The following is a 23,037-nucleotide window of genomic DNA, read 5'->3' as shown; positions in this document are numbered from 1 at the left end:
AATTTTGTTACTTGTGTATTTCACTATAAAAACCTTCATTCACTTTAATCTGTGATTCACTTCTAATGCCAAGTAGGGTAAATCATCATATTATGTGTCGGTGCATGTTCAGTGTAAATGTAATACACTTTAAAAAATGTATTTATTCTTATTTGAAGGAATTTGTCAGATTAAGGTTTCCTTCTTTCTTTGGTTACCATCTCTGGACATGCAGTGGTCCAGTCTGAATCTGTCATGTGTGGAGCTCACTGTGTGTTTGCTTTGCTGGCTGTTCCAGAGATTCAAGAGAAGAGGCCTTGGGAGAGTACTACATGAGAAAATATGCCAAGTCCTCAGGAGGAGAACAGTAAGTCTGAAAACACCTCGTCTGACCCAGCTGCTGAACTCCTAGTGAGTGAGTTGACTAAGGCTGTACCTGTTTGTCTTTCCTTTTCTAGTTTCTATGGAGGATCAGAGGAACTGTCTGATGACATCACCCAACAGCAACTTCTTCCGGGTGTCAAGTATGTAGTGTTCAACAGTTGTCTGGACTTGTTTCATCTGATGTGTTTTTAGAGGGCTGTGTTTGTGCAGAAACAGTCCAGATTTATGGACATCCATGTATAGAATGAACTGTGTGTCCCAGATCAATACATTTAAATGAACTGTGTGTCCCAGATCAATACATTTAAATGAACTGTGTGTCCCAGATCAATGCATTTAAATGGAATGTGTGTTGACTTTTTTTTATAGAGATCCTAATTTATGGACTGTCAAGTGTAAGGTATGGGCTCAGATTTTAATTAGCTTTTTCGACACAAGCAGTGATTTGATTGGTTTGAAAAATGAAAAATTGAATCCTGTCTCATGTTAGATTGGAGAGGAGAGGGCCACTGCCATTGCCTTGATGAGGAAGTTCATCGCCTATCAGTTTACGGACACGGTGAGTGTGTTGAAGCGCCAAGGATCCTGGCTCTTACTTTAGTTTGGACTCATGACTCTCTCTTCTCTCTCTATCTGTCTCTATCTGTCTTGCTGTCAACTTTGATGTGTTTAATTGTCTCTCCTATGCAGCCCCTCCAAATCAAGTCAGTGGTTTCTCCTGAGCATGTGAAAGGCTACATCTATGTGGAGTCATACAAGCAGACCCATGTGAAGTCTGCCATCGAGGGAATTGGCAACCTGCGCATGGGCTTCTGGAACCAGCAGATGGTTCCCATCAAAGAGATGACAGATGTGCTGAAGGTGGTGAAAGAGGTGACCAATCTCAAGCCCAAGTCCTGGGTCCGTCTGAAGAGGGGCCTCTACAAAGATGACATCGCTCAGGTAAGGATGGGATGGAACAATCACATTTTGTTCCTATTTTCTCTTCATTCCAACTGATTGGCATGTTATGCTAGCCCATGCTGTCCTTATAAAGATGCTACAATTGAACAATTGAGGCTGTAAAGACAACGCCCACTGGCAGGGTCGGACGCATGTCGACACCAAAGCTTTAAACGGTTCTATTTCTTGAGCGTCAGGTCAATAGAAATGGCTTGGTTTTCTATTAAACCACATATTTTTACCGCCTTCAACAAATTGAGCCAACTTGTATGGCACTGTGTCACCTAAGACTTGTAAATGAGGCTTAGGCTATATTATTTTCTTTTTTCCACACCTTACACTTTTAAGAATATTTAAGAGAAACAAGTTAAACTTTCCCATTGAACTGAATGGTGCAACGAAACGGTAACACCCTTTAATGGGGACAAACAAAGTGCTTAGAATCAGGAGAAATCAGTGGTGGTGCACCTCCACAGGTAGAGAAAGAGAAAGAGAAAAGTGAAATATATTAAATATTTCGGCAAACATCAATAACAGGCACACTGTCTTTAATAAATGTTCTAATCTTTAACGTCATATGTATTTTTTTTTTTTGCTTTGCATTAGCTACTATTCCCTTCTCTAAATGTAAATCTAATTTTTGTTTTGTTTTTTTGTCTCAGGTTGACTATGTTGAACCAAGTCAGAACACAATCTCACTGAAGCTGATCCCGCGTCTAGATCTGGACCGCATTAAAGCTCGCATGAGCATGGTGAGGCTTTAAGGCTATGTAGTTCGGTGATGGATGTGTAAGCTCTTTAAGTAATTGTTCTCCTGAGTTTGTTTTCTTTTCACAGAAAGATTGGTTTGCCAAAAGGAAGAAGTCTAAGAGGCCTACTCAGAAGCTGTTTGATGCTGAGAAGATTAGGTATGATTGATGATAAGTTTGTTTTTACTACAGTTGTAAACTGTTGAGGTTACAGTTTGAGTTTAGACTGTTGGTTGTTGAGATTAGGGATGCTAGGATTAACCGTATTGGTGTTAATTTAGTTATTTTAATTTAGGTTAGTTCTAGCTAGTTTTACACTGTTCTAGCTTCTGCTAATTTCCTTGTGCTATTGATATGGGACTTCCCACAGTGGCCAATCTTCTCACTGTCACATGCAAGTACTCATAGCCAGCAACCTAACCAATATTAACAACTGCCAAACCATGGATACAACAACGCACAACTGTCTGGAGACAGCCGCAATACACACCACATATTGTACAAGGGATCTTTAAAGGGCCCTTCTTCACTGTACAAGCTGTCTGTAGCACACCGATGCTAAACACAACAACATAACTGCCCAACAATAGAACCTGAGCAGCAGGATACAACAACCACAACAAAGCTACCATCATCAGCATTTCACTGGGACGAATCAGGCACCTTCCTTCATCAGTGTTTCGTTGAATTAGGCCCAGAATACCTCCTTAAGGCGCAACACTGGTGTCTGGCGTTCCAGACCTAACCCCCTCCATACTTATGATGTCATCTCTGCTAGTGGCATGTGTTCTTAACCAACAGATACACCTCAAGATAGACCTCGATAAGATTTCACGTACAGTTTTTCAGTTTTAGTTCAGGGTAATTCACGTAGTCTGTAGGCACTCAGCCAAAACCACAGGCTGGCTTTTTCAGCGAGAAGTTTAACAGAAGTGTTGTGGTTGATTAAGCTACAAAGGCAAAACACCCTTCTCCATTGGTCTTGTGTGAGCCTTCCAACCTCATTGCCTTGCTTACGCTACCACTTCTGCATACTTTAGCTTCTTCCTTTCAAAGGCTTCCTCAACCTCGTCACATAAGGGGGGCCGGTCTGCTTGGAGCCGGCCAGGTAGAGAGGAAGAGCTAGAAAAAGAAACAGGGTGGGTGCGGCTCAACGCAGAAAGGGAGGAAGTAGAGGGAGGAGGCGATCAGAAACATGGCAGATGAAATCATACACGTATCAGGATGAGCATGCTAGCATATATGTGTTAAAACATTACATGGTTTATACATGATTCATACTAAATTAATAGTGGATAAGATGGGGATCGAGCTTTCAAGTATATTGTAGCTTAGTGGGTATACAGTGTGCTCCTAAGGTTACTATTACAGGTGTAAATAGAGTAATGAAAGTTATTTACATTGCAGGTAAATGCTAGCACAGAGTATGGGGTACAATAAGTGCATGACAGTGTGGTGGGGATGACATGTGTAGGCCGAGGATTTTTGAAAGTAGATCAGGTGGAGAGACTACAGCAACATCCAACAGCAAGTCTAGACTTAGTGAGTGGGTAGAGTTGCCAATACATGTTTATGTACTTTATGGATATGGTGATGAAGAACAATGTTTTTACAGCCGTCAGCATTTGCGAGCACAGGTCACACTGTAAGAGAGAAAGTTGGTTAGTAAACATCAATTTGACAAACAAATGAAGAGATAAACGATTAACAGCAGATTGCATGGAGGAAATCTGGAGGAAATCTACTATATTCAGTTCAGTTTGTGCTTGATTTTGTTTATCATCGTTTAACTGAACTGTGCAGGTCTCTCGGAGGGGAGGTGACTCATGATGTGGAGTTCATGATTTTTGAAAGCAACCGCTACAGCCGTAAGGGCTTCCTCTTCAAAACGTTTGCCATGTCTGCTGTGGTGAGGTTCTATGTTAACTTAATATCTAATATTGACACTATAGTGGAATGGTATTCTATATTTCATGTCCTCCTTAACTTATGTCTAGTTCTGCCACTTTCTCTCAGATCACAGAGGGTGTGAAACCAACTCTATCAGAACTGGAGAAGTTTGAGGACCAGCCAGAGGGCATTGATCTTGAGGTGGTCACAGAAACCGCAGGTACTGTTTCCAAGTGCATATGTGTTCTGGGTTGTCTTAGCTCCCGTCTTCTGCTGTGCTCTGTGGGCTGACTTCAGTTATGTGAAGCTGGGCTGTGGGCTTTTTCTACAGGTAAGGAGCGAGAGCATAACCTCCAGGCCGGGGACAATGTGGAGGTGTGTGAGGGGGAGCTGATCAACCTCCAGGGCAAAATCCTCAGTGTGGATGGCAACAAGATCACAATCATGCCCAAGCATGAGGACCTCAAGGTGCTACATTTACTTGACTCTCAAAATGATTAGTATTATTTATCCAAATGGAAGTAGGACTCCTCTATAGTATGATATATTGGTGTTGAGGAAGGGATGTCATATCTGAGCCTATTCTGCCAAGCGTTCTTACGACCAAAGTCTTTACCTGGTAACATCAAGTTGTCATGTTGAATATGTTTGCCCCCCAAAACATTGTTGCTTGCACCTACATCTCTTGTTGTTCCTGTCCAGGACCCACTGGAGTTCCCTGCACATGAGTTAAGGAAATACTTCCGCATGGGAGATCACGTAAAGGTGATCGCGGGTCGCTATGAAGGTGACACGGGACTCATTGTGCGAGTCGAGGAGAATTTTGTCATCCTCTTCTCGGACCTCACCATGCACGAGGTAAACTACTACTGCCCTGGTACTGTCTGGACATGCATTTTGTGGCTGATGGGTTGTGGTGGCCCTCTAATGACTGAAGATAAACATCACTGTGTTTTCCTGGCTACAGTTGAAGGTTTTGCCACGAGATCTCCAGCTATGTTCGGAAACGGCCTCTGGGGTGGATGCCGGGGGCCAGCATGAATGGGGTGAGCTGGTGCAGCTGGAGCCCCAGACCGTGGGGGTGATTGTCAGGCTGGAGCGAGAGACATTCCAGGTACACAAATGTTCACACCTGGCATTAATAAGCGTCTTGGGTGGTCTGATCACAAACAGACAACTCTCAAGTACATCAGTTGGCATTAGATTCCGTCTCCACATGCATAAGACCATGAAGACCAAATGCTTTTGCATGTGAAGACGGAGTAAGATTCCAACAGAGAGGTGTAAGACGATTGTCAGCACTTACTGAAAATGTTAATTAGAAGTTATAAAGGCTAAAGGATGCTCCACAAAGTATTGAAGCTGGAGGTTGAATAAAAGTGCATTTGCACATTTGTGAAAAGTTATATTGTATTGTTAAGGCGCTATATAAAATTGAATTGAATTGAAAAGTTACATTTTTCATTTAAACTCAAAGTTTATGAATTAAGTCAATTTATCTTCTCAAAATAACTAAATTATGTATCAATCAATATTGTGTTATTTTAATGAGGCTTTTTGTCATATTTTCATTAACCTTGACTCGCATTACTATAATGCCTTTTGAGGTCAGGGGGGTTGAATATTTTAGATTGCAACTGTATGTAGTTAAACTCTGCCATGCATATTTACTTTACTACTTTTCGTTTTTGATTTCGGCTTTGCCGCATCAACCTCGCTATCGCTCGGTAGATACGTTACAGCCTCAGTCTGATATTTCCCTGCATGACCTCACTCTCGGTTAGTAGTTATCAAATATCAAATTTTTCAGACATCGTGGACAAAGCCATCTTTTGAGTACTGAATTCCACTTACTAATAGGACATCCGTTGAGTTGGTCAGTGCTTCATGTGCCAGGGACACTGTAAATGAAAATGTCCCTGTGTGGACCAGATCACCTGGTGGTCTGAGCAATACGATCTTCATGCGTCCTCAAAGCATCCTGGGATTGAGATCAGAGCAGGTCTCTGGACAGTGCTTCTGTGTTGATCACCCATCTGTTGTCCTCCAGGTGCTGAACATGCATGGTAAGGTGCAGACAGTGCGCCACCAGGCTGTGAACCGCCGCAAGGACAACCGCTTTGCTGTCGCCCTGGACTCTGAGCAGAACAACATCCATGTGAAGGACATTGTGAAAGTCATAGACGGGCCACATTCGGTATGTAAAGTCAAGATAGTGACTCATTTCTGATTTCTGTGCTCTTCCTTTGATCCTCCTCTTTCCAGATACACCAGCCATTTGCATTATCCACATTCAGTAGTGTCATTCACTAGTGTCATTCATGTGTCAGGCATGGCGTCCCTGAATCATGCTCAATACAAAGAGACAAATTAAACAAATCATCCAACCCAACACTGTAAAATTCCTTTGCATGAAGAAATAATAATAAGACTGCATAATGCGTTTCATGTCACAAATTACATATCTGTGGTTGGGTTGTGGACAGTGGCGGTTCTAGACCATTTTTACTAGGGGGGCCAAGGAGGGGCCAGGGTTTAACTGGGGGGGCACATAAAAAAACCGCAACAAATGATATTAAAAGATTATAAACTTGAATTACTTTAAAAACATATAAACATCTATTACTTAACTTAACATTATAACAATGAGTTCAGGTGCAAGAGAGGTAGGGTCATAAAAAATGAAAATGAAAAATACAGTACAGGGTGGAAATACAGAGCATCAATTCAACTTTTGACACTGTGTGGGCGGGAACCAAAGCAGGACGGGCTCTTCTCTGATTGGTCCTGATTTGACAGCAGGAGAGTCTGGTCTAATATTCACGACAACTGTTTACCAAAACTCTGTTACGTAGCTACATATGTCTATGTATGGTGAAGACTGCCATTTAATGACGAACCGAAGTAACGGTACCCATTAAACCTGTTTTGATTAAATACTAGTGGTGATTGTGGCATTTGACCCAGGATCACTTTATTAATTCCAGGAAAAAGAGTCAGTTCTCATGACAGGCGATGTTATCTGCCCCTCATATTATTTAATATTATTGTGTAGCTGCTAGCTAGCCTACTGCTGATCTAAGATTCCTGCGCTAGCAAGAAGCCTTTGCTTGTATTGCTAACTGTTGTAGGTTGCAGTGTTGAAAGCAGTGAAAACACCCTGATCATGGGATACATTCAAATACAACATTGAAGTCAACTTTGAAAACTCAGCAGCAAGAGCTAGCTACATCAGTAAGCAATCAAAGGCTTCTTGCTAGCGCAGGAATCTAAAGCAAGCTAGTAGCTAAATATGTTACCTACTAGCAGACTGGCAGCGACCATGTCACGAGAACTGACTCTTTTTTTTATCCTGGAATTAATAAAGGGATCGTGAAAGACTGTATGACCCACACGAATTCTTGTCGTCATGAAATCAAATTTGTTCAGTTCGTCTAGGACAGTTTGAATACACATAAGATATGGGAAAGTCAACAGGCATAGGATATTTCCATCTTTTGGTTCTTGAAAATAGCGCCGTGGTTATTTATCCTTCTTCCCTGCCTTCATGTGGCAAAAAAATCAACAGCTCAGCACAGGCAGACTACCAGCTCCTCTTAAGAACCAGCGATCCATTAATGAAAGAGAGCGAGCCAAACATTTCAATCGTAGCTCCTCTCTCCAACAAGCAAGCACCACACATGGCAAACAAACTACAGTGATCTCGTGCGCCGCTTTAATTTACCCATGTAGAACGTTGCGTTGCATACTGCTTTTGGCGCTCGGGTGTAAAATCATAATAAATTCATATATTATTTTATTTGGTCAGCAAGGGGTGGCCGCAGGGGTGGCCAGGGACATGTCTACGGGGGCACGGGCCACCCCAGGCCTCCGTGTAGAACCGCCACTGGTTGTGGAGAGCAGAACTCACTTTTGTTCATTTTAAAGAGCTTTTCATTTTATTGTCATTTTGCCTTTAGACAATTTCATTGTTTTGGCACTATATAAATAAAACTGAACTGAATTTAACTGTTTAAAGGATCTTCAACATTTTCAGTATTTCGACCCATACTAGGAGATTTAGTTCTGGTCATTGGTCATCTTAAGACATGAGTGAAAGTGGGGTTGATAAATGAAAACCTTTTGGCTTGGCCTTAGGCACCAGGCGAGTTCCGCAGGGAATTCTTTATCCAACCCCGTGAACACAAGCATTGCATTGCTTTTGTGCAGCAGTTTTATTACCAATTATATAGTTATTTATTTATTTTTCATTTTAATCTCTCAAGTCTTCTGCTCGTAAAATGTAAAAATTCCGCCATTAAAAAAAAAAAAATAGTTGGAAGCCTTCATCGAATTCTGACTTAATTTGGTATACATCATCTACAGGCAATGCTGACAAAGTTAACAAAGGAATTGGAGCTGTTTTGCATATGAGCCAATAAAACTTCATCAAAATGCTTAAGTGCAGTAGATCTTGTGTCTTGCCAACACGTTGTCTAATTTCCACGATACTTCACATGTGCGAACTTTACAACATAACCTATAACTTGCCAGCAACCAATGAAATTTATCCTCTGAACTTCCAATCATCATGAGAACTGGAATGTGGGTTTGTGTCATGAGCCTGGACTGTATAATACCTTGGCACAAACAGCCCAACTAAATTCCTTTTTCTTATGGTTTCTACAAAGCACTATATCAATCTGCATCATAAAAGTGAGTTTTTCTGATTTCATATTCCTGTATTTTCAGGCTGCAAAACAAACAAAACAAATCAGAAAACTGAATAAAATATCAGCAAAAATCTGAATAATTTCAGTTTATAAAATACATGTTTTTTAAAGTTTAGTGGTATAGTGTGGAAAGGGGGCTTTGTTAGGCCTGAGTCTTATTGCGAATCAGTACCAAAATGTAAGCAAATTGTCTTCAACCAGTGCCAAAGTTTTGTTTTGTCGTGTGAGATTCGTTTTTGGAAGGAGAAGAACTATGAAAGAATTTTTAAGATAATATTTGCCACAGTGACTATTACGTTTGTGGAAACTATGACTTAAATCAAGACCAGAAGTTGCTAAATGTGTGTCTCTTTTTATCTGTAATTGGCTGCGTGGCATATCTGTCGGTTCATCAAATAATGCATGTATGTTTCTTGTTGCAGGGGCGCGAGGGAGAGATCCGTCACCTTTTTCGGGGCTTTGCCTTCCTTCATTGTAAGAAGCTTGTAGAGAATGGTGGCATGTTTGTTTGCAAGACGCGGCACGTGGTCCTTGCTGGTGGTTCCAAGGTTAGTTCCAAGTTTTTACACACACCCCTCTTCCTTTTTAAAACGGTCACCTATTTTCCTGATGTGGATAGATAACATCAGGACTAGGGATGTTGTGAGCTCGGTTATACATTTTAAAGGGGAATTATTCATTGAATGTAACAACTTTCACTACTCTGTCTTGACTCTTGACCATAAAAGTCCCACTATTTTGCTAAGATGTGATTTTCCACTGATACTCTGCCTTCCTCGAAGTGGCAAAATCCCAGAAAAACCTAAGATCATTTAATCAATTTCTAGGTTCCTGTGTTCGTGTTCGTGAATGTGTGCTTAACCTTCTCTGTGAAGGATTTCCATTGCAAATATAAATAGCCAACAACTCTGGTGATGAACATTTTGAGAATATTAAAGTTGTATGTCTATATCAATCTGATCCATTATTGTTTTGTACTGTTTTTATCTGCCATAGGGAAGGTCTTTGATGTTAATAAGTGTCCTTGTGTTCACAGCCCAGAGATGTGACTAATTTCACAGTGGGTGGTTTTGCACCCATGAGTCCTCGCATCAGCAGCCCCATGCACCCTGGTGGTGGAGCAGGTGAGTTTCCTTCACGCATGTTAGAACATTAAAACCATCATGCTTAGAATCGGAATCCTCATTGACTGCTTGCCAGTGCTGAGACAGTGCATATGACCTTTTTACTTTTTTTTTTTTTTTTTAAGATCAAGCCAGTCAGGTCAGTTTATGTTTACCTTTCGAACAAAAATTCAAAGGAGTTCGTTAGTTATTTATATTGTGCTAATAACAACTGAAATGGTCTCCAACCCCTTTACGGAGTCCATAGCCTGAAAACCCTAGAGCAGTGTTTCTCAAACTTTTTTCAGTCCCGTAACCGTTCAGACATTCAATCTCCAGCTATGCTACGTAAGCCCGACGGGTAGTGATGCGCAGGTCAGGTTTTTTTTTACACCCGCACCAACCCAACCCGTTAGGAGATCTGAACCACCCCGCCCGCAAAAATATGCACTGATAATGACCCAAACCCGACCCAACCCGCGAAAAAAAAAAAAAAAACGCCAGTGAGTCCATATTGCCATGGAACCTAAATGGAAAATAAAGATAACTCATTCAAGACACTGCCTTGTGCTAGAATCGCAGTAGAGATTGTGATACGATTTCATGAAAGATTAAGTAGGCCTACCAAACAACAACAAAGAAACTGAAAGATCAATTTTTACGACGTTCTTTATTTTGCCCAAAATAGCATGGAATTGCATTTCAACAGTTGCCGAAACTTTAACATCTGACATCAGGTCTGAGAACCTTGTTTTTCATGAATGCAGGCATTAAGGGTTGATCTGAATGAGCTTGTGTGGAAGGCTTGTTAGGCTGTGGAGCGGACCCACGGCATGAATGTCGGAGTAGGTTTGATGTACCTGTTTTATGCCCGTCGTATTTGTACAGCATCTCACACTCAAAGCAGACAACGTAGTCTGTAACAGTGTCATCGGACAAGACGACAGTTCCAAATTTTTCCCAAACCTTTCTTTTTTGGCCGACCTTCGGCACAACCTTTGCATCGCCCTTTTTTACCTCTTCTCTAATCAAGGTAGCCATATCTTCATCTGAGATCTCTGAGAGGTTTTGGCGGTGTAAACAAAACTACTACGGATGCCATATCGGTAAAAACTATTCGATTAAGCGCACTACTGAAAAGCTGAGTAAAAACACGGTAGGGTAAACTATTATATAATTTAAACCTCACTTTGAAATAGGCTAATAGGCTACTAAGTACAAGGAAAAAGTGAGATGGACTCTTTAAGTTAGACTTTTAATGTAGGCCTAATTAATGCAAACTCAGACTGACAGCGGCTCGTTGTTGATGAATGAAAGGAAGCCCTGCATTTGCGACATTGGCATGTGTGTGCTTCCCAGAATGCCTTGCATGTGTGAATGTTGTGTGTAAAATGTGTAGTTAGCACATGGATGTTAGTTAGGCTACTAGTGTGTGATAATGGATGTATTCGTTACTGTGGTGTCTCTCTTAGTAGACTCTCATGTGTTTACCCGATGTGTTTAAGTGAGATCACCCTTGTGGTGTGTTGCATCCAGTTAGGTAGTACCCTGTGTTTCTCAGTTGTTCTGAGAATGAGTTTCATTTTTCATTATAGAAATGATGGAAGGTCTAAAAATTTGGCAGAACACTGCCGCCTGGTTATCATTACCTGATTTGTCAGGCATAGACCCAACCCGCCCGCAACTGCAATATTTTACAAATATGGAACCCAAACCAGCCCGACCCGCGGGTTACCCGCGTATATCCGTGGGTCACGGGTCAACCCGCGCATCACTACCGACTGGGCTATTTGGAATATTTCAGATGTCATGTCTATTTATAGGACATAAAATCTAAATCACATTTTTTCATTTTTGTTTGAAAATGCAAACCAAATTTTTTCGCCCGCTTCCCCCTCACGTCCCTTTGGGGCGGCAGAAGGGGCCGAAGGGAATGGAAGAAGAAAAGAGACAGAAAACAGATGGATTCATTCATGGATCAGAATAAAACATATTAGCACACATGGGGCATATATACACTCAAGGATACATACATGCTGCATATATAAGATAAGATAAAACTTTATTGCGACACAACAATGTTGGTGGTATTCTTTGTCATAGGTAGCTCAGGCCAGTAGGAGGGGAGAGAAGGGGGAAGGGGGAAGGGAAAATAAAAATAAAAAAATACTCCAGGTCAGCATTGAGAGTTCAGGAGTCTGACGGCAGAGGGGAAGAAGCTGTTGTTGAAGCGTGTCGTACCAGCTCGCATGGATCTGTAGCGTCTTCCAGAAGGTAGAAGTTCAAAAAAGTCTCTGATAATGTTCTTTGCGCGATTTAAGCTACGCTCAGCATACAATGAGAGGACTGATAAAAGGTTACAACCAATAATGGTGGAGGCTTTGGTCACCACTCTCTCCAGTTTCATTTTTGTGCGACTGTCAGAATTTCCATACCAGACAGTTATTGATGCGGTGGTGACACTTTCTATGATGGCTTTATAGAAGAGCACCAAAAGGTGTTTGTTGACATTGAACTTTTTCAGTTGCCTGAGGAAATACAGTCTCTGTTGGGCTTTTTTGATAAGATGGGTGGTGTTGATATCCCATTTCAAATTTTGGCTGATGTAGGAGCCCAGAAATTTAAAGGACTCAGTAAGGGTTATGGGCTGGTCAAATACATTAACTAAGGCTTTGGTGTTAGGCCTCCTTCTCAAGTCCACAACTATATACACTCAAGGATACATACATGCTGCATATATACACTCAAGGATACATACATGCTGCATATATACACTCAAGGACACATACATGCGGCATATATACACTCAAGGACACATACATGCGGCATATATAGTACGAGTCAAACGTTTCTGACTGGTACTGTATACACTCAAGCATACATACATTTGGCGTTTATACACTCAGGGATACATACAAGATTGGATGCTGGCTGTCTCCATTTATATCCACTAAATAGACTGATATACAATATTTATATGATTTATCACGGGGCTGTATGCTTACTTCTATTTTCAAGGACAACTTGTGCACTCAAGTTAAAAAATGTAGGGGCACAGACAAAAATGAGGGCACAGTCAGTTCTGTTTAAGGACTTAAACAACACAACACTATTATACAATTGAACAAAACAATGCACCTATTGGAAAGATTAAGAATGATTTAAACTAAATTAACAAGAAACAAGAGTTTAAAGAATACTACTTTATTTTCAGTACATCGTATTTTTATGTTCATATTTTATGCTTCAACAATCACACCAGTACCCTAGCAAGTACAAACACTCTTGAGTACCACAGCAACCACCATAGCAACACCTTAGCACCTCTATAACTACCCTATTGACACCCTAGCAACCACCTAAACACACTTGAAACCTCATGATCTCTCTGTCTGTCTGTCTGTCTTCGCGAGAGAGACAGACAGACAGACAGACAGACAGACAGACAGACAGACAGACAGACAGACAGACAGACAGACAGACAGACAGACAGACAGACAGACAGACAGACAGACAGACAGACAGACAGACAGACAGACAGACAGACAGACAGACAGACAGACAGACAGACAGACAGACAGACAGACAGACAGACAGACAGACAGACAGACAGACAGACAGACAGACAGACAGACAGACAGACAGACAGACAGACAGACAGACACATGGGAGAGAGAGCAAGAAACACACTGGTACACTGAATGCTTAGATCCACACATAATTACACACTATATTTTCAACTGCACATTATAATTTAGTTAGTTTTGCTAACCTGGGGGTGCTTCTAATCCGGAACCAGACCTGCAGCTTCATGAACCGTACTTGTGAAAGATTCATGCCCATCATCATCTGATAGGAATGGCAAGAGCCTTAGCCTCAATGGCTGATGCCACATGAAGTGTGGTGATTTTGCCACTTGCGCACTGTTTCTTTCTGTGTTTTGGTAAAGAGCTTCTTCAATGTCCTTAATAGACCTGGGTGATAAAACATTACACCGATACATTTAAGCAATATGATTGAGAGTGGGGTAAAGGATATCGGGGGTAGTACGGTTCACAGCCGTGGGTGTATCCTTTACCAGCCCCACGAACACAAATATTTAATTTTCCTTTTACCAAATAATTGAGTTTGCTTAACTTAAGCTATGGCAAAACAATTCTCAGTAACAGTGTGTCACTTTTTTAATCACTTTGCACTATGATAATTATGTGTTTAATATGATATTATCAGATTCATTGTCAAAATCAACTCACCACTAAAAAAAGATCAAACTGATATCATCCAGGTTACAAATGTCTTGCAATACATGAATGATTTGGACTGACCTCTGTTAATGGGCTGCCTTGCCAGACACTGTTAGTAGGCCTACAGTGGGTACGGAAAGTATTCAGACCCCTTTACATTTTTCACTCTTTGTTTCATTGCAGCCATTTGCTAAAATCAGCAACCCATCTCGAGAGAGAAAAAAACAGAAATGTAGACAGTTTTGCAAATGTATTAAAAAAGAAAAACTGATATCACATGGTCATAAGTATTCAGACCCTTTCCTGTGACACTCATATTTAACTCACATGCTGTCCATTTCTTCTGATCCTCCTTGAGATGGTTTAATTAAACTGATTGGACTTGATTAGGAAAGGCACACATCTGTCTATAAAAGACCTTACAGCTCACAGTGCATGTCAGAACAAATGAGAATCATGAGGGTCGAAGGAACTGCCCAAGGAGCTCAGTGACAGAATTGTGGCAAGGCACAGATCTGGCCAAGGTTACAAAAGAATTTCTGCAGCACTCAAGGTTCCTAAGAGCACAGTGGCCTCCATAATCCTTAAATGGAAGAAGTATGGGATGACCAGAACTCTTCCTAGACCTGGCCGTCCAGCCAAACTGAGCAATCGTGGGAGAAGAGCCTTGGTGAGAGAGGTAAAGAAGAACCCAAAGATCACTGTGGCTGAGCTCCAGAGATGCAGTAGGGAGATGGGAGAAAGTTCCACAAAGTCAACTATCACTGCAGCCCTCCACCAGTCGGGGCTTTATGGCAGAGTGGCCTGACGGAAGCCTCTCCTCAGTGCAAGACATATGAAAGCCCGCATAGAGTTTGCCAGAAAACACATGGAGGACTCCAAAACTATGAGAAATAAGATTCTCTGGTCTGATGAGACCAAGATTTAACTTTTTGGCGTCAATTCTAAGCGGTGTGTGTGGAGAAAACCACGCACTGCTCATCACCTGCCTAATACAATCCCAACAGTGAAACATGGTGGGGGCAGCATCATGCTATGGGGGTGTTTTTCAGCTGCAGGGACAGGACGACTGGTTGCAATTGAAGGAAAGATGAATGCGGCCTAGTACAGAGATATCCTGCAAGAAAAACCTCCACCAGAGTGCTCAGGACCTTAGACTGGGCCGAAGGTTCACCTTCCAACAAGACAATGACCCGAAGCTCACAGCTAAAATAACAAAGGAGTGGCTTCGGAACAAGTCTGTGACCATTCTTGAATGGCCCAGCAAGAGCCCTGACCCTAAACCCAATTGGGCAATTCTGGAGAGACCTGAAATTGGCTGTCCACCAACGTTCACCATGCAACCTGACAGAACTGGAGAGGATCTGCAAGGAAGAATGGCAGAGGATCCCCAAATCCAGGTGTGAGAAACTTGTTGCATCATTCCCAAGAAGACTCATGGCTGTACTAGCTCAAAAGGGTGCTTCTACTCAATACTGAGCAAAGGGTCTGAATACTTATGACCATGTGATATTTCAGTTTTTCTTTTTTAATAAATTTGCAAAAATGTCTATTTCTGTTTTTTTCTGTCAAGATGGGTTGCTGAGTGTACATTAATGCGAGAAAAAAAATGAACTTTTTCGACACAGTCAAAGTAACAATCCCTTTCAAAACATTGAATGATTGGTATTAAAAGTATATACAGCTCCAGCCACGTCTTACTTATACAACAGTGGCATCCTCTCCTCTTTCAAGGAGGCGAAACAGTCTATGATTCAATCATATAACTGACCCCTAGACTTAAGTGAACTGACCTATAGACTTGAGTGTCTGAATGACCTGACTTGTGCAAAATATCTATGGAGTCTTCGATACCTCTCCTGGCCTGTTCCGAGGATATCTTTTTCAAAGTAGAGATGGTGATACGGATCAGTAGGGAGTGTGTCACTCCAGTAACCGCTTTGGCAAAGCCCTCCCTGTCACAGCAATTGGCTGATACCCCTCTTCAGTTCAAAGGCCCTCTAGTGCATCACAAACTCTTTCCACCCACTTGACCGCACACCCTGAAACAAGAGACTTTGTTAGGAGAACTTGAAAGAGGTTCAATCAGTCCAAAAAAAGCTCTGAATACGGCAAGGAGGAGAGTGAAATCAAAACTGTTCAGGGTCTTTCTTTCAGAGCCATAATGGCTTCCTTGTCCTCTCCTGGTTCTTGCATGCAGCTGCCTTCTCAAACAGCACACATGGCCAACAGTATAGCCTCTTGCGTGTGCGGCGCTAGCAGCACTACCATGCCGTCTTAGCATAGTGTTGGGTTCTGACTTAGTTGCTGTTTTTTTTGTGTGTGTGCAGGTTAGTGTGTCTTTGAATGTTTATGTGTGTAACCATCTCATTCACAGGCGGGCGTGGAGGTGCAGCTGGAGGTGCAGGTGCAGGTGGAGAGGGAGGTGGTGGAAGAGGAGGAGGAGGAGGTGGTGGTGGTGGAGGTGGAGGAATGGGGCGCGGTCGAGGAAGACGTGATAATGATCTAATTGGTCAAACTGTCAGGATTTCTCAGGGGCCCTACAAAGGTGCGTGTGCGTGTTTCCTGTCTTAAGAGTGTGACTGTTTGAGCAGTAGGTCTGAGTGTGTCCTCTCCTTGTCCCTCAGGTTACATTGGGGTTGTGAAGGATGCAACGGAGTCGACAGCTCGTGTTGAGCTGCATTCCACCTGCCAGACCATCTCTGTTGATCGTCAGCGTCTTACCACTGTGTTAGTTCAAAACTCACGTTTGCTTCTGGGGAGAGAAAAAAAACTAAACATTTTCATTCTAACAGTTGATCGTTGGGTTGGTCTGTTAATCTGTTGTTCCTTTCTACAGTGGTGCCAAGAGGCCTGGCGGCGCGACATCAACCCATGGCCGTACCCCTATGTATGGCTCCCAGACCCCCATGTACGGCACTGGCTCTCGCACGCCCATGTACGGCAGCCAGACGCCGCTGCATGGTGACGGTAAGCCTCCTCAGAACAAGCACCTCTGGAAAGAATGGTCCCGTTTTCTTTTTCCAGCCTAAGTTTTGGTACTGCAGAGTTACCGTGTCCCATATCCTGGGGGCAGTGGCTTCCGAGTACCGACTGCTCACAAACTTTCTACCGCAGGTCGTGCCCCCCAGCTAGTGCTCCAACTATTTAATCACGATCAGGAGAGGTTTTCATCTTTCATTATAGATAAATGTTTTGTTGTAGTCCTGTGGTAAGGGCCATGCAGTCCAACCACTCTTTGCATGTCATCTTTGTCAATTGCAAATATTTATAATATGAAATAAATGAGATGTCAGTTGATCTAATTCAGTTGATACTCGATAAGCCATGTCAGTTTATCTCAAAGAAGAGGGAATAGTCTGATGTCTCTTGGAATTGACACTTTACACATTTGTGTCCCAATCACAAGACTACGTAGACTACTAAAACATTCATGATCTAATTTGTTTTATCTGTGTCACGTTTTGAGTATGTTCAGGTTTAAAGCACTTCTGAATTTCCAGATAAATTAATCGCCAGATTGCATCATTTTCTCATTTTGCTTCATCCTGTTGGATCACCTTGAAGTGATATCCTGTACATCTTGCATAAAGGAGTGTGCTGACACAGGATGTGTGTGTCGTGTGTCTATGGCAGCACTAGTATGTACTTCAGGAGAAGCTAACAGCAGAGTTGCCCCTCTCCGTGTGCTTAGGCAGCAGAACACCCCATTACGGCTCTCAGACGCCAATACACGACGGGAGCAGAACACCGGGCCAGAGTGGAGCCTGGGACCCCAACAACCCCAACACACCATCACGGTAAGCCACGCTTCTCCCACCAAACACCCAACACACCATCACGGTAAGCCACGCTTCTCACACCATCACACTCAACACACCATCACACTCAACACACCATCACACTCAACACACCAACAACCCCAACACACCATCACGGTGAGCCACGCTTCTCACACCAAACATTAAACATGGCATCACACTCAACACACCAAACACTCAACACACCAACAACCCCAACACACTATCACACTCAACACACCATCACACTCAACACACCATCACACTCAACACACCAACAACCCCAACACACCATCACGGTAAGCCACGCTTCTCACACCAAACATTAAACATGGCATCACACTCAACACACCATAACACTCAACACACCAACAACCCCAACACACCATCACGGTAAGCCACGCTTCTCACACCATCACACTCAACACACCATCACACTCAACACACCATCACACTCAACACACCAACAACCCCAACACACCATCACGGTAAGCCACGCTTCTCACACCAAACAATCAACACACCATCACACTCAACACACCATAACACTCAACACACCAACAACCCCAACACACCATCACACTCAACACACCATAACACTCAACACACCAACAACCCCAACACACCATCACGGTGAGCCACGCTTCTCACACCAAACATTAAACATGGCATCACAGAGCCCTGAACCCAGGAAGGCACCTGAACCCAGATATGTTATTCAGGAAAGCACGGAAAAGGCAATGTAAACAGATACTTGTTCTACCAGAAAATGTGCGTTATGAACTGATTGAAGAGCATTCTACAGCCTTAAGAAGAGCCTTGTAATAATTGCTGGTAATTACATGTTCATGTACACAAGAGGCCACCACATCATGCCCTGCAAGTATATTACATAAGGCCAAGAATATTACAATCTTAAACTAATCATGTTAGCCTTTTCCAATAAGGTTATTGGTTTTCAGAAGGCAAATAGAGGGTATGCATTTACGTCACATTCCCGCTCAGTTGGACTGAGTGGCAAAACATAGGCTACATGCCTGCCATTAAAGGCAGGGTAAACCATGAAACCAAGAGTGAAATAAACTATTATCTGATGAGTTAAATGAGTGGCAGTTGGACTTGAAAGGGATCTTTACCACTTACAAAGGAACCAGTGGTAGATGATAGGGGAATGAATAGATGTACACAAATGCCAAGAGAACAGATCCTCTGATGGCCTCCAAAATTCCTGGATAAGACGGACATGTGTGTGGATTATATTGCCTCATTTGCTTCTTATTCGCATGTGTGGAAATAAGTAGTAGAGTTTTGTGGACTCACATTTAGATTTATTACCCAGGTTTATTGCCATCTTTTTTTGTTGTTGTTATTTATGGACTTTGTTATTGTTATTCCACCATAAGTGGTGACGGGCCTCTAAAAGACATTGCCCCTGAAGACTACTCTATTCCCCTTCCTCTCCACTCTCTTTCACTTAAATGCATTTCTATTCCACATCGTTCAATTAATGCTTGTTTATTTGAACCGGAGATGTAATTGTGCGATGACCTGGATGAGTTGTTACAGTTCGATTAGATATGTGTTGTGTTTTCGTAGCATCCAAACTGAAAGCTGCCACTGAGTAGGTTAGTCTTGCTGCCACTCAGTGGGTGTAACTACAGTGACTTATGCTTACTATGACATCATTTGCATACCCTCTATTGGGTAAATTGGCTGAGTAACTTTTTTAAATCCATCAGACACTGACAAATTGACCAAAAGGTTCATTAAACCACTTTGTGATTTCCTTAACATTATGTCCTGACCTTGAGCTATGCAAAGCTGTCTGGTACTTTCAGAGAGGCCTAACCATGTGCTTTTTTTCCCTCAGCGGTGCGGATGAGGACTATGAGTTTGGCTATGATGACGAGCCATCACCATCCCCTCAAGGCTATGGGAGCACCCCCAATCCTCAAACGCCAGGCTACCCAGAAGTGCCCTCACCACAGGTCAACCCCCAGTACAACCCCCAGACGCCAGGAACGCCCGCAATGTGAGTCACTACTACAGCTTAATGTTGGTCATGTGATAAGAGCTTCATGTCATTATGCCTTAGTATAGCTGGGATCAGGTGTTGGGCCTCAAAAATGCAGAGTCAGGCACTGAATATGTCATCATATACGCTTTCCTAACACCTCTAACACTCTCGTCCTTGGGAGATGCGACACATGAGCATACAGCACACAGTAGGCTTTATGATCAATGAAACAGTATTCAAAGTTACATAGTGCCAGTGACACAGACGCCATTCTCTGTATTAAAGTCATTGTACCACCAAAATTATTTTGAAGCTGTTATTTTAAGGTAAAATTGTTACATAATGTGACTTTAAGTTCAAGGTGTTAAAAGACTATTATGCAACAATTTTATTCTTTTTGAGGAAAGCTTTATAATCATATCCAAATAAATGTTTACGTAAAAGCTAATGAACTCACTACCTTTAGCCCCAAACCCCTTACTGTAATAGTAAAGAATGTCGGTGAAACTTGGTTTAGGATTTTAAAGCACGTAATCAGGCACAAGTTTGTAGTACTAAGACAAGGAATGGACCGCACCTTAACATTAATTCTATCTGTCTTTGAGAAATCTGACCTGTAACAACCAGTGGTGGTGCTCCTAAACAGGTAGAAAAAAAGCCTTTAAAAAGACGCACATTGGTCATAGAAGACTTGGATGTTCATGTCCAAAATGGTATAAGGTTACATGAACAGTTTCAAACTTGCCACTGTGTAGAATCTTAACCTCTTGTACACGCTGCCTCATTCTTCAATACTTTCACGACTCTCCACAATAAATGCTTTTCAGCCAAACTGTGATCTATAAACTGGGCTATTTGAACTAATGTTAACGGTGGTGATTCTTAACATTTCATAATGACAGACTGGATCATGCATTGCCTCAAAAAGACATCAAGTAAGATGTAGAGTGTTCACAGTTGAAGAGTTAGCTAGCTAAACACAGAGACAACAATCGAGGCAATGCTAACATTAAATGAAGAACTGAACATTCTCCCAATTGTTTTCCATATGTGCCATTACTTAACAATCTTAAACGCTGCATCAATGTAATGGCGACGTTAACTGCTGACAGTGTTATTGCTGCCAAGGGCACAAGTTCTGAGAACATTTGAATTTGATACTTTCCAGATTCCAGGAATTTAAACAACTCCTGTCTGTGTCTTCATGCACAATTTCGGTGGCATTGAATTTGGATTTTAATGATTCATGGGTTTGTTCGATCTCATTTTCAGGTACAACACAGACCAGTATTCGCCGTATGCTGCACCGTCCCCTCAAGGCTCCTACCAGCCCAGCCCAAGTCCTCAGAGTTACCACCAGGTGGCCCCCAGCCCCGTGGGGTACCAGAACACTCACTCACCAGCCAGCTACCACCCCACCCCCTCTCCGATGGCCTATCAGGTAAAGCCAGCCCAAAGCTCCCTTTTTGAAACACTTTGAAGCTGTCCCACATTATCATGTTGCATACATAACCCTCTCCTGGTCCTTGGCTTTGTCATGTGGTATGTGTGTGCGTGCGTGTGTGTGTGTGTGTGTGTGCGCACTCTACAGGCCAGTCCAAGCCCCAGTCCTGTAGGCTATAGCCCTATGACCCCTGGGGCTCCTTCACCGGGAGGCTACAACCCTCATACTCCTGGCTCCAATATTGACCAGACCTCCTGTGACTGGGTCACCACAGACATCCTGGTACGGGTCAAGGACACATTCCTGGATGCAGCTGTGGTCGGTCAGATAGGCGTTATCCGAAGTGTTACGGTGAGCTTTTCCTTACTAGACATATTGTTTTTCGCTGTACCATACTGCAGTGTCACAAAGGCAAATGTTGTGATGTTTCAGCAGCCTAGGGCTTTGTAACATTGGTAAATGTATTGGCTACAGCTGTGGTGTTTCTTAACCAATTAAAGGAATATGTAGTCATTAGAGAACTTCCAAATGGAAAATCAAGAATGTTACATAGCTGACAATCATCATTGAGAGACTTATTTAAAGCGAAAGAGCATTTAGCTTGTTTTATCATGTGATCTGCTGTGATGGTTACCATAACATTCCTTTTGGATGTCTCTACAATGGAGGAGTAAGTTGTGCTGGTTGGGTTTCCCTGCAGGGAGGCATGTGCTCCGTGTTCTTGCAAGACACTGAGAAAGTGGTCAGCATCTCCAGTGAACACCTGGAACCCATCACCCCCACCAAGAACAACAAAGTAAGGGATCATTATCTGTAGGTTGTGTGTACATTTACCCCTAAAATGCTATGTGGAAGGAGGGACCATTATGTGACTCTTATCATGTGTGTGTTTATGTGTGAGTCATGAAGCCATTGAGTGTTCAGAATTTCCTCTTGAAGTTCCATTGTTATCTTTGAAGGTGATTATTGAAGTTATATTGTTATCTGTGAAGGTGATTATTGAAGTTATATTGTTATCTGTGAAGGTGATTATTGAAGTTATATTGTTATCTGTGGAGGAGATTATTGAAGTTCCGTTGTTATCTTTGAAGGTGATTATTGAAGTTATATTGTTATCTCTGGAGGAGATTATTGAAGTTCCGTTGTTATCTGTGAAGGTGAAGGTGATTTTGGGAGAGGATCGAGAGGCCAGTGGCGTCCTGCTCAGTATTGATGGCGAGGATGGCATTGTCCGTATGGAACTGGACGAACAGCTCAAGATTCTCAACCTTCGGTTTCTCGGCAAGCTGGAAGTTTGATCCATGGATGAGAGCCCTATCCTTATCGTACACTAGCTGCAGAAGTGTGTCAAATAAGCAGAATCAATTGTTGTGCTTCTTTATACAACATTTGTACTTTTTCTAGTACAAATTGTTCACCGTGTGAGATGAGTTGATTTTTCCCTTTTAAGTTGAAGCTGACATTTGTACTTCCTGCTCATCCTGTCCGTGCAGTTTTCTCTCTTTTTAGATGCCACTTTGGGCATCTTCATTTTATGTCAATAAAGCGTCTTCTTCTGCTTGTCTTCTGTGTCCTTGGAGTTCTGAAATAGAGGATCCTAGTGACATTCTGCAATCGTATATTTGACTTACCATCTATTACTTCAGTTTCACAAATCCTAGCCTGCAAGTCGCAATCAAATATCCCTACACAACACTGAGGGGGAAGAACATGTATGTATATATAAATATCTATATTTATCTCCCTCTGGAACGAAATACTGTTTTCTGATTG

The 23,037-nt window shown here is 42.3% G+C and overlaps 1 protein-coding gene across 1 annotated transcript in view; it reads left to right on the top strand.

Moving 5' to 3' along the window:
* supt5h (SPT5 homolog, DSIF elongation factor subunit) overlaps window positions 1–22,824 on the top strand; it is a 31,273-nt gene extending 8,449 nt beyond the window's left edge. Inside the window, exons 7-30 of the mRNA XM_080844759.1 lie at window positions 278–346; window positions 438–503; window positions 733–763; window positions 854–922; window positions 1,054–1,305; window positions 1,968–2,057; window positions 2,143–2,213; window positions 3,858–3,963; window positions 4,071–4,164; window positions 4,276–4,412; window positions 4,647–4,802; window positions 4,912–5,058; window positions 5,995–6,141; window positions 9,079–9,204; window positions 9,693–9,780; window positions 16,381–16,551; window positions 16,631–16,733; window positions 16,843–16,973; window positions 17,698–17,803; window positions 19,674–19,835; window positions 21,093–21,261; window positions 21,412–21,615; window positions 21,965–22,060; window positions 22,422–22,824. Coding sequence (XP_080700885.1) covers window positions 278–346; window positions 438–503; window positions 733–763; window positions 854–922; window positions 1,054–1,305; window positions 1,968–2,057; window positions 2,143–2,213; window positions 3,858–3,963; window positions 4,071–4,164; window positions 4,276–4,412; window positions 4,647–4,802; window positions 4,912–5,058; window positions 5,995–6,141; window positions 9,079–9,204; window positions 9,693–9,780; window positions 16,381–16,551; window positions 16,631–16,733; window positions 16,843–16,973; window positions 17,698–17,803; window positions 19,674–19,835; window positions 21,093–21,261; window positions 21,412–21,615; window positions 21,965–22,060; window positions 22,422–22,562 — 2,932 coding nt within the window. The 3' untranslated portion in view covers window positions 22,563–22,824. The remainder of the gene's footprint in view (window positions 1–277; window positions 347–437; window positions 504–732; window positions 764–853; window positions 923–1,053; window positions 1,306–1,967; window positions 2,058–2,142; window positions 2,214–3,857; window positions 3,964–4,070; window positions 4,165–4,275; window positions 4,413–4,646; window positions 4,803–4,911; window positions 5,059–5,994; window positions 6,142–9,078; window positions 9,205–9,692; window positions 9,781–16,380; window positions 16,552–16,630; window positions 16,734–16,842; window positions 16,974–17,697; window positions 17,804–19,673; window positions 19,836–21,092; window positions 21,262–21,411; window positions 21,616–21,964; window positions 22,061–22,421) is intronic.
* The last annotated feature ends 213 nt before the right edge of the window (window positions 22,825–23,037 follow it).

This window comes from Sprattus sprattus, assembly GCF_963457725.1.
Source record: "Sprattus sprattus genome assembly, chromosome: 9".
Lineage (NCBI taxonomy): Eukaryota > Metazoa > Chordata > Actinopteri > Clupeiformes > Clupeidae > Sprattus > Sprattus sprattus.
The sequence above is the reverse complement of the archived record's forward strand: the minus strand, read 5'-3'. Positions and strand labels throughout refer to the sequence as shown.